The sequence below is a fragment of the Salmo salar genome, unplaced genomic scaffold, assembly GCF_905237065.1.
Source record: "Salmo salar unplaced genomic scaffold, Ssal_v3.1, whole genome shotgun sequence".
NCBI classification, from domain to species: domain Eukaryota; kingdom Metazoa; phylum Chordata; class Actinopteri; order Salmoniformes; family Salmonidae; genus Salmo; species Salmo salar.
Genome location: NW_025548412.1, coordinates 160,231 through 172,407, shown reverse-complemented (window position 1 = coordinate 172,407; position 12,177 = coordinate 160,231). Strand labels below are relative to the sequence as shown.

General features: G+C 41.4%; 1 protein-coding gene across 1 annotated transcript; it reads left to right on the top strand.

The window, feature by feature from the left end:
• Positions 1-2,039: 2,039 nt before the first annotated feature.
• Positions 2,040-8,070, top strand: LOC123733061 (NACHT, LRR and PYD domains-containing protein 1 homolog). Its single transcript, XM_045712342.1, has 5 exons — positions 2,040-2,302; positions 2,460-2,588; positions 2,692-2,824; positions 2,910-2,930; positions 5,807-8,070. Exons 1-5 carry the CDS (start codon positions 2,072-2,074, stop codon positions 6,187-6,189), a joined length of 897 nt encoding a protein of 298 aa, XP_045568298.1. The 5' UTR covers positions 2,040-2,071; the 3' UTR covers positions 6,190-8,070.
• Positions 8,071-12,177: the final 4,107 nt, after the last annotated feature.

The following is a 12,177-nucleotide window of genomic DNA, read 5'->3' as shown; positions in this document are numbered from 1 at the left end:
TGCCACAGCTCGCATTGATGTGCCATCCTGGATGAGCTGCACTACCTGAGCCACTTGTGTGGGTTGTAGACTCCGTCTCATGCTACCACTAGAGTGAAAGCACCGCCAGCATTCAAAAGTGACCAAAACATCAGCCAGGAAGCATAGGAACTGAGAAGTTGTCTGTGGTCCCCACGTGCAGAACCACTCCTTTATTGGGGGTGTCTTGCTAATTGCCTATAATTTCCACCTGTTGTCTATTCCATTTGCACAACAGCATGTGAAATTTATTGTCAATCAGTGTTGCTTCCTAAGTGGACAGTTTGATTTCATATAAGTGTGATTGACTTGGAGTTACATTGTGTTGTTTAAGTGTTCCCTTTATTTTTTTGAGCAGTGTGTATGTGTATATATGTATGTGTAAATATGTATGTGTGTATATATATATATGTATATATATATATGTGTGTGTATATATATGTATATATATATATATATGTGTGTCTATATATTTATTTATTTATTTATTTTTATTCTGATTTTTCAGGGGTAGCAGCAGCCCCCACTGCCCTCAGTAGTCTGTCATTCCTTTTCCCTCTCAACCATACAATTTAATTCCTCATCAATCCATGGTAATTTAACAGCGTTTACAGTCAGTTATTAATGGGTGCATGGTTATTAGTAACTGAAATAAGCAATTTCATAAATGCGTCTGGTTGCTTGACAGTCTAATTACCTGTATTTAAATATCTGTTTTATAGAACAGCTACTTTTGACTTCAGGGATTCCTCAGAGCTGTAAGACTTGTGACCATGTTGAGGTAAGTCATAATGTCAATTCTTACTTTTACATACCTGCAGGAGTCAGGTACAGTCTCAAAGCCAGGTGTGTACTGACCAACCATTCATACTGGGATATAGACAGTCCTGTGTTCTGCTTTAGTAATATAAACACAGTCTCAAAGCCAGGTGTGTACTGACCAACCATTCATACTGGGTTATAGACAGTCCTGTGTTCTGCTTTAGTAATATAAACACTGTCTCAAAGCCAGTGTGTACTGACCAACCATTCATACTGGGATATAGACAGTCCTGTGTTCTGCTTTAGTAATATAAACACAGTCTCAAAGCCAGGTGTGTACTGACCAACCATTCATACTGGGATATAGACAGTCCTGTGTTCTGCTTGTAGGCATGCAGGATTTTAGCTGTTGTCACCTTTGTTCATTAGACAGTTTAATCAATATATCACCAGCATTCTATGTAACATTGAATAAATACATTAGATACATGATTGTTTTTAATGGGCCAGTTTCCCAGACACAGATTAAGTCTAGTCCTGGACTTTAAAGAACTTTCCATTGAAACTTCCATTGAGCATGCTTTTTAGTCCTGCACTAGACTCAATCTTTGTCCAGGAAACAGGCCCCATATGTATTACTGACATGCTTGTCCTTGTTCAGGACTCCACACACTGGCTTCAGATTGAACCCTTGACTTCCACTGTCCAGGGAGTGACAATGTTCAGGTAAAATAACTACTTTTAACATTTCATTCCACTTGCTAGAGTATTTCCCCATTACCTTTGGGAATAGTCTTCTAATCCAACCTCTCCATTTGACCATTGACCCTCTCTACCATATCTTGTTGTTGCACTCAGGCACAGGACACCCAAAGGGAGTTATGAGTGCACAGTGTCTGGGCTCCGCTGGCTATGTGAGAGAGATGTCATTCTGAAGTATCACTTCAGGAACTGGGAACCCTACAGTCAACTTCTGAAAGACATGCAGTACACACAAGGTGGTCCATTGCTGGACATCACTATGGAGTTAGGTGAACTGGAGGAAGTTCATCTGCCACACTTTGTCTGTTTAGGTAAAACCATATAGAAATAGTATTCAGAAAGACATTTCCATGTAACTGACTTTCACTTCCTGAATTAATGAATGAATGAACTATTCTGGGAGTTTGAGTTTACTGTGATCTGGTACTGCATATTCTTTGTGTTTTAGTTGGATGAATAATACAATATTTGTCTTTCTGTCTCCTTTTTATTGTGTTGTTCAGTGACCAACCCTTCCTTGAGGAATGAGATGAAGATTCTTCATGTAGAGGAACATGGAGTGTCTTTAGAGGAAGTGCATGAGGTCACCAGATTCCATGCTAAGATTCTCCATCCCAAGTTCTCTGCTTTCTCTGTTATACTGAGATTACTGTCTTGGAAAGTAGATGTCCACTGTGAGCTGATGCTCTATCTGACAGTGATGAAGGAATCACTAATTCCACGCCTATACCTGTTCCCCAGTAACCCCGGCCAAATACAGGTGAGGGACCATTATTATAGAGATGACCTTAACTAACCAGTGGTGCAGTTTATGTTGACACTCATTAAATGAAGATAAGTGTGTTGCTACTTTTATGAATAATGTTTGAATTAGACTATACATTGACTGGCTATGTATTCCATGCCTCGTTTCACAGGCTGTGGAACAACAGGAATCAAAGTTTCAAGGGACTAAAAGGATTCCCATCACAAGACCAGAGCAGTCCTTCAAACTGAATAGTTCCTTCAGACTGAACATTCCCTGTTCTACCGCCATCAATCCACCGGTACAGTTTCAGTAGACTAAGAACATGATTCTGACATTTAAGTCACATTTCTATGCATTGATCTCTCTCTCTCTCTCTAAATCTCTCTCTCTCCCTCTTCCAGAGGATTCATCTCATACATAGAGACACCACACCAAGCTTTTTCAGGGCGGTTGTGAAAATGACAGGGATTGACATTGAGATGGAGTTATTCAGTGATGATGAGAGGACAGTATGGAAAGAAATTGTATTACGAGGTAGGAGCACATGTCAATCATCACTTTGTACTTTTGTACCAGATGCTATTTATAGTGATATAACCTCATGTTGTTTATCTTTCAGATGAATACTATCAGAACCAAGGTAAGACCCAGATGCAGACTGTCCAAGTAACAGTGTTTATTGTAACAGGGGCAGGCAAAGACAGGTCAAGGCAGGCAGAGGTCAGTAATCCAGAGAGGGTGCAAAAGGTACCGATCGGCATTCAGGGTCAGAGACAGGCAGAGTGCTCAGGCAGGCGGGCTCAGAGGCAGGACAGGTAGAGTGGTCAGGCAGGCTGGCTCAGAGGCAGGACAGGCAAGGGTCAAAACCGGGAGGACAGGAAAAGAGAGACTGGGGAAAAAACAGGAGCTGAGACACAACGCTGGTTGACTTGAACAAACAAGACGAACTGGCAACAGACAAACAGAGAACACAGGAATAAGTACACAGGGGTTAATGGGGAGATGGGCGACACCTGGAGGGGGGTGGAGACAATCACAAAGACAGCTGAAACAGAACAGGGTGTGACAGAATACGTCACAGACACCCATTCAACAAGTATGTAAACATGAGAGTTACAGTGCATTCGGAAAGTATTCAGACCCCTTGACTTTTCCTAATTTTCTTAAATTAAATATTACATTTACATAAGTATTCAGACCCTTTACTCAGTACTTTGATGAAGCACCTTTGGCAGAAATTACAGCCTAGAATATTCTAGGGTATGACGCTACAAGCTTGGCACACCTGTATTTGGGGAGTTTCTCCAATTCTTCTCTGCAGATCCTCTCAAGCTCTGTCAGGTTGGATGGGGAGCGTCACTGCACAGCTATTTTCAGGTCTCTCCAGAGATGTTAGATCGGGTTCAAGTCCGGGCTCTGGCTGGGCCTCTCATAGACATTCAGAGACTTGTCTCGAAGCCACTCCTGCGTTGTCTTGACTGTGTGCTTAGGGTAGTTGTGCTGTTGGAAGGTGAACCTTCACCCCAGTCTGAGGTCCTGAGCACTCTGGAGCAGGTTTTCATCAAGGATCTCTTTGTACGTTCATCTTTCCCTTGAACCTGACTAGTCTCCCAGTCCCTGCCGCTGAAAAACATCCCCACAGCATGACGCTGCCACCACCATGCTTCACCGTAGGGATGGTGCCAGGTTTCTTCCAGACGATTGGCATTCAGGCCAAAGAGTTCAATCTTGGTTTCATCAGACCAGAGAATTTTGTTTCTAATGATCTGAAAGTCTCTTTGTGGCTTTTGGCAAACTCCAAGCAGGCTGTCATGTGCCGTTTACTGAGGAGTGGCTTCCGTGTGGCCACTCTACCATAAAGGCCTTGTTGGTGGAGTGCTGCAGAGATGGTTGTCCTTCTGGAAGGTTCTCCCATCTCCACAGAGGAACTCTGTAGCTCTGTCAGAGTGACCATCAGGTTCTTGGTCACCTCCCTGACCAAGGCTCTTCTCCCCCGATTGCTCAGTTTGGCCGGGTGGCCAGCTCTAGGAAGAGTCTTGGTGGTTCCAAACTTATTCCATTTAAGAATGATGGAGGCCACTGTGTTCTTGGGGACCGTTAATGCTGCAGACATTTTTTGGTACCCTTCCCCAGATCTGTGCCTCGACACAATCCAAACTCAGAGCTCTACGGACAATTCCTGAGACCTCATGGCTTGGTTTTTGCTCTGACATGCACAGTCAACTGAGGGACTTTTTATAGACCTTTCCAAATCATGTCCAATCAATTGAATTTACCACAGGTGGACTTCAATCAAGTTGTAGAAACATCTCAAGGATGCACCTAAGCTCAATTTCAAGTCTCATAGCAAAGCGTCTGAATACTTATGTAAATAAGATATTTCTGTTTTTTTTATCTTTAATAAATGTGTAAACATTTGCAAAAACCTGTTTTCACTTTGTGGAGGAATTTTAGAATAAGGCTGTAACGTAACAAAATGTGGAAAAAGTCAAGGGGTCTGAATACTTTCGAACAACCCTACAAACCTACCTACTGAATTCATCACTGAAACCCATTCAACTAGTAAGTAAACATGAGAGATACAAACCAATGACTTGAGGGCCAGTCAACATGGTTTACTGTAGGACCTGGACTAGTCCTGATTATAAAAGACTGTCTTCAAGAACAATGACATCTCCTCCAGGACTTGATGTAGATTATCCTGGTTCTGAATGCCCCAATGACATCTCCTCCAGGACTTGATGTAGATTAGCCTGGTTCTGAATGACCCAATGTCATCTCCTCCAGGACTTGATGTAGATTAACCTGGTTCTGAATGTCCCAATGACATCTCCTCCAGGACTTGATGTAGATTAGCCTGGTTCTGAATGACCCAATGACATCTCCTCCAGGACTTGATGTAGATTAGCCTGGTTCTGAATGACCCAATGACATCTCCTCCAGGACTTGATGTAGATTAGCCTGGTTCTGAATGGCCCAATGACATCTCTTCCAGGACTTGATGTAGATTAGCCTGGTTCTGAATGTCCCAATGACATCTCCTCCAGGACTTGATGTAGATTAGCCTGGTTCTGAATGACCCAATGACATCTCCTCCAGGACTTGATGTAGATTAGCCTGGTTCTGAATGACCCAATGACATCTCCTCCAGGACTTGATGTAGATTAGCCTGGTTCTGAATGGCCCAATGACATCTCCTCCAGGACTTGAAGTAGATTAACCTGGTTCTGAATGGCCCAATGACATCTCCTCCAGGACTTGATGTAGATTAGCCTGGTTCTGAATGCTCCAGACTCCTTTTCTGTGAAACTGAATATGAATGAAACCTTAGTGGTGTGATGTGTTCATTGATGCAGGTCGTTATTGTTACAGAATGTGTTCTCAGTGCTAAGATTCAATAATACAATTCAGACTTTTATCACTTGGAAATAAGTCTGTTTCTAAATGTCTGAAATGTAAATGTACAAATGTAGTTATTTTGTAACCGGACTCTCTCAGGTGTTGTGTTGGGAGCAGGGTGTCCGGCTGAGAGCAGTTTGACTGGTTCTCCAGAGCAGCAGCTGCGTTCTGTACGGACAGAGTTTGTGAAACGAGTGTCAAGACCTGTCCTGAATGAACTGCTGGACGGACTCCTGCAACAAACAGTCATCAACCAGGAGGAAATGGAGTCAGTGAAGGTGATAGCTGAGAGGGCAGAGAAGGCACGTGACATCATCGACATGGTGTTGAGAAAAGGAAATGAGTCATGTTCCAGGATGATCAACCTTCTTGGGGAGCTGGACCCCTGTCTTTGTTCACTGCTTCAGACCAACAGTTGTAGTCAACCCCTGGGTGTGGGGAGACCAGGCAGAATAGACAGGCAGGATGGTTCAACATGTTCTTGCTGTCTGTTGCTTTAATTCAGAGTCACAAAAATGTACAGAAAATGTCAATCAAACATGACCACTATAATAGCAATAAACTTACTGAAGGACCAACCACACAGCATCTCTCCTTCTGCGGCCTCCTGGAAGTGTGGATCTTCTAGCAGGAGTGTCAGTCAGTCCTACACTTGGTACCTAGCTGGACCCCTATCTAGCAGGAGGGTCAGTCAGTCCTACACACATTCTACAGAAATGTATTTTAAATTATATATTGTACAGTGTGTGCCTGTTAGAGGTTCATGAGAGAGACTGAATATCAACACAACCATCTCAGTGTATCAGCAGCTTTCTCAGTGAGAGCCTCACGTCTGGAACACATTGACCATTGAAAGACATAAGGAGCTGTTGTCACGTCCTGACCAGAAAAGGGGTTATTTGTTATTGTAGTTTGGTCAGGACGTGGCAGGGGGTGTTTGTTTTATGTGGTTTGGGGTTTGTTGGGATATGTTCTTATGTAAGAGTGGTGTTTGTTTTATGTGTTCCGGGGTTTTTGGGTATTGTTCAGGTTTTGTATTTCTATGATTTTCTAGGTTGTGTATTTCTTTGTTGGCCTGGTATGGCTCTCAATCAGGAACAGCTGTACATCGTTGTTGCTGATTGGGAGTCATACTTAGGTAGCCTTTTTTTCACCTGTGGTTTGTGGGAAGTTGTTTTTGCATTGCTGTGTGTTTAGCCTGCAAGACTGTTTGTCGCTCGTTCGTTTTCTTGTTTTGTTACGTGTCTCAATAAAAGTAAATATGAGCCTTGGTCTACTCCATATGATGACCGTTACAGCTGTGTAACCTGTCACTCCTTTACCAATGACTGGAGAGTGTCTGAAGGACATATAAGGAGCTGTGTAACCTGTCACTCCTTTACCAATGACTGGAGAGTGTCTGAAGGACATATAAGGAGCTGTGTAACCTGTCACTCCTTTACCAATGACTGGAGAGTGTCTGAAGGACATATAAGGAGCTGTGTAACCTGTCACTCCTTTACCAATGACTGGAGAGTGTCTGAAGGACATATAAGGAGCTGTGTAACCTGTCACTCCTTTACCAATGACTGGAGAGTGTCTGAAGGACATATAAGGAGCTGTGTAACCTGTCACTCCTTTACCAATGACTTGAGAGTGTCTGAAGGACATATAAGGAGCTGTGTAACCTGTCACTCCTTTACCAATGACTGGAGAGTGTCTGAAGGACATATAAGGAGCTGTGTAACCTGTCACTCCTTTACCAATGACTTGAGAGTGGCTGAAGGACAATCAGCCCCCATTTATACACATGTTTTACTCAATGTTTTGTTTGTTGTAATGTTGAATTTTTTTTTTATTATGTTTATCTACCTGCCCAGGGACTACAGTTGAAAACTAGCTAGCTGGTTAAATCTGGCACATTTACAGAAATGTTGATTGATGTGCAGAATCCCTGTCAAATACATGTAATACATTCTGTGTGTGTATATCTGTGTCTGTGTGTGTATTTCTATGTATGTCAGTAGGTCTCTGATTACTGTGATTAGTTCAATGTAACATCATATACTATACATTATAATCAGTCTGTTTTAGGTTCTGCAGAATCATTGTATATCATTGGTTACCCATCCTATCATGTTACCACACAGATGTGACTGTCTAGCTCAGCAGTTCCCAACATTTCCCATTCTGGAGACCATCAAATCACCGTCAAAAGCTCTTGAGGACCACCATTCACAGAGTCGCTGATATTTTTCCACATCAAATATATTGCCGGTCAAATTCTGTCAATACATGTGAATGTAACAAGGCCTGTAAAGGTCTATTATTATCATAAACTATTTGCATTGTGAATGCATTTGCATTCTACAATAAAATTCTGGTTCAAACCTCCAAATATACTAATGTGTTTGTTAACCTTTATTTTCTAGTTTATTTTATGCACTTTGAGATTATTCTTCTAATCAAAAGAGTGATTATTATTACTGTTATTATTATAATTATTCATTACCAGGGGCCTCATTTATCAATCATACGTAGGAGATAATCTGTATGTAAACCATGCAAGGGATCATTACCACGCAAAGTGTGAGATTTATCAATATAAATGTTAGCTTGACAGTGTGCAGCCCCATTACCATGCATACGAACAGAACAGTGCCAAGTGGTGGAATAAGGGAACTGCTTGTCAAGTGCAGAATGGGGAAAATATACTGAATGTTGAAAATGTCTGAAATTGTGAGTAATAATTACATTATTTTTAAATTGTATTGTATTTACATTGTGAATTCATGCAACACGTCTTGACAGGCTATATATCATTTGACCACATCAGTGCATTTGTTACGATAATAATCCATATAAAGTACAGAAACGTATTCAATTAGAGGTACATGTGAAAGGTAAACTATTGTGTAAATCCTATAACAGACTGAGATAATAGAAATCCAATGAGAGATGTCTGATCTGCTCTGTTGGAAGATTTGTCACCTCTGTAATGGAAATCCAAAGTTTCCATCCTTGGGTTTTTGGCAACGGGCACATTTCAATCAGAGGCATCTCACACGCGCAACAGGTTAAGAGGGGTTTCTTTGCCATCAAAGGGTTGCCAAATACGAATGGAGAAATAGACGATACCCACATCACCATGAAATCAACAAAACAAGTTCAACTAGGCTTCTACTCTTAATGTGAAGGTGATAGACTATGTGAACAGAGAAGACTTCTACTCTTAATGTGAAGGTGATAGACTATGTGAACAGAGAAGACTTCTACTCTTAATGTGAAGGTGATAGACTATGTGAACAGAGAAGACTTCTACTCTTAATGTGAAGGTGATAGACTATGTGAACAGAGAAGACTTCTACTCTTAATGTGAAGGTGATAGACTATGTGAACAGAGAAGACTTCTACTCTTAATGTGAAGGTGATAGACTATGTGAACAGAGAAGACTTCTACTCTTAATGTGAAGGTGATAGACTATGTGAACAGAGAAGACTTCTACTCTTAATGTGAAGGTGATAGACTATGTGAACAGAGAAGACTTCTACTCTTAATGTGACGGTGATAGACTATGTGAACAGAGAAGACTTCTACTCTTAATGTGACGGTGATAGACTATGTGAACAGAGAAGACTTCTACTCTTAATGTGAAGGTGATAGACTATGTGAACAGAGAAGACTTCTACTCTTAATGTGATGGTGATAGACTATGTGAACAGAGAAGACTTCTACTCTTAATGTGAAGGTGATAGACTATGTGAACAGAGAAGACTTCTACTCTTAATGTGATGGTGATAGACTATGTGAACAGAGAAGACTTCTACTCTTAATGTGAAGGTGATAGACTATGTGAACAGAGAAGACTTCTACTCTTAATGTGAAGGTGATAGACTATGTGAACAGAGAAGACTTCTACTCTTAATGTGAAGGTGATAGACTATGTGAACAGAGAAGACTTCTACTCTTAATGTGAAGGTGATAGACTATGTGAACAGAGAAGACTTCTGCACTCTTAATGTGAAGGTGATAGACTATGTGAACAGAGAAGACTTCTACTCTTAATGTGAAGGTGATAGACTATGTGAACAGAGAAGGTTTCTATTCTTAATGTGATTCTAGGTAATGTTATGTGTAAAAGACGCTACTGAATGTGGTGGCCAGGTAGACTTGTTCATTCTGAAGAACAGCTGTCTGTTCACCTGTTACATTCTGCTGTATGTTATAAACCAGATCAGCTGTCTGTTCACCTGTTACATTCTGCTGTATGTTATAAACCAGATCAGCTGTCTGTTCACCTGTTACATTCTGCTGTATGTTATAAACCAGATCAGCTGTCTATTCACCTGTTACATTCTGCTGTATGTTATAAACCGCGCACCATGTCATCTGCATAAACTTTAAATAATAGCCTATCTAATAGGCCCAATTCAATGAGAAATGCGCATGGTAATTAGTTGTATGGCTACATCGGGAATATGAACTCATCATGGCCACAAAAGGTGAGGAATTTATTACGCAATGATTATGACAATGTTTTATGTTTATAAATTAAATTGTCTACGCAAGAAATGTCACATTACAATATTCAGACGTACCTACAAAAGTCAATGCAAAAGGTGAGTCGTCTGTTCCAACGTTAAAATGCACTTCGGATCGGATCGCACAGAGCAGTGGTCACCAACCTTTTCTGAGTCAAGATCACTTTCTGAGTCAAAATGCAAGCAGAGATCTACCGCTCTGATATTTTATTACCATGACTTATAAAACGTAAGCCCATGCAACATTAACCAATTAAAAACAGTTATGTAGCAATGAGGTTTGTGCAGTAAGCTATAGGCCCAATACATTATCACCGCATACTGGCTTTGCTTGAATTTACCTGCCAATGCATTGTTGTTCGGGACATCTAAAAATATATATATTTGAGGTAGTCTATATGATCACACCGGTAATAGATCCATTGTTGTATTACTTGTGAGGCACAGCTGAGTGAGCATACGTTTAAATAATTAGCTTTTTATTTTACTGGGCTGATGGTGCCTGCATCTGATGGTCAGTCTCATCAGAGGGAGAGAGCAGCAGACTGAGGGTCAGTCTCAGCAGAGGGAGAGAGCAGCAGACTGAGGGTCCGTCTCAGCAGAGGGAGAGAGCAGCAGACTGAGGGTCAGTCTCAGCAGAGGGAGAGAGCAGCAGACTGAGGGTCAGTCTCAGCAGAGGGAGAGAGCAGCAGACTGAGGGTCAGTCTCAGCAGAGGGAGAGAGCAGCAGACTTAGGGTCAGTCTCAGCAGAGGGAGAGAGCAGCAGACTTAGGGTCAGTCTCAGCAGAGGGAGAGAGCAGCAGACTGAGGGTCTGTCTCAGCAGAGGGTGAGAGCAGCAGACTGAGGGTCAGTCTCTCAACATCCCTCCGCTCTCCCTTTCCTCCACTGACACTGACCAAAAAGGGACACCGTCTTCCAGCTGATGGCGAAACTCGAGTCGCACCTCATTATTTCTGCTTCATGCACAAATTCATGTTGTTACTCCTATGAACAGAGAAAGTGAAATATTTATTGATATTAAAAAAGACCCAAGCCGCTAATAATAACAAGGCCTATAGATCCACTTTCCTCCTCATTCATTACTTCTGCACTGCTTGTTGTAGCGCTGAGTGGAAATAGGAACAACGCGCATTTTATGGCTTATAAAAGTGTTGAATACAAAGTGTTGACAGCGCTGAGTAAAAACTTAACATGAACTCACTCATAAAAACAGCAGCTCTTTGCTGCATTCGTTGACAGTCTCTCTCTAGTCATGGTTTTAAACGTTTTGAAATCTCACAATATCAATTTTGCCGTAGCTTTCTTTTATGTCTGCTACGTCACTGTAGACTCGGTCATCTGAGCAATCTGATTGGCCAGCGGACACATGGTGCACTTGATTTCCTCCCCAGGCCCACCGGGAAGCAGAGTTTGTACCTTCAGACACATGAAATGGAAACAGTTTGTACCTTCAGACACATGAAATGGAAACAGTTTGTACATTCAGACACATGAAATGGAAACAGTTTGTACCTTCAGACACATGAAATGGAAACAGTTGGTACCTTTAGACACATGAAATGGAAACAGTTTGTACCTTCAGACACATGAAATGGAAACAGATTGTACATTCAGACACATGACATGGAAACAGTTTGTACATTCAGACACATGAAATGGAAACAGTTTGTACCTTCAGACACATGAAATGGAAACAGTTTGTACATTCAGACACATGAAATGGAAACAGTTTGTACCTTCAGACACATGAAATGGAAACAGTTTGTACCTTCAGACACATGAAATGGAAACAGTTTGTACATTCAGACACATGAAATGGAAACAGTTTGTACATTCAGACACATGAAATGGAAACAGTTTGTACCTTCAGACACATGAAATGGAAACAGTTGGTACATTTAGACACATGAAATGGAAACAGTTTGTACCTTCAGACACATGAAATGGAAACAGATTGTACATTCAG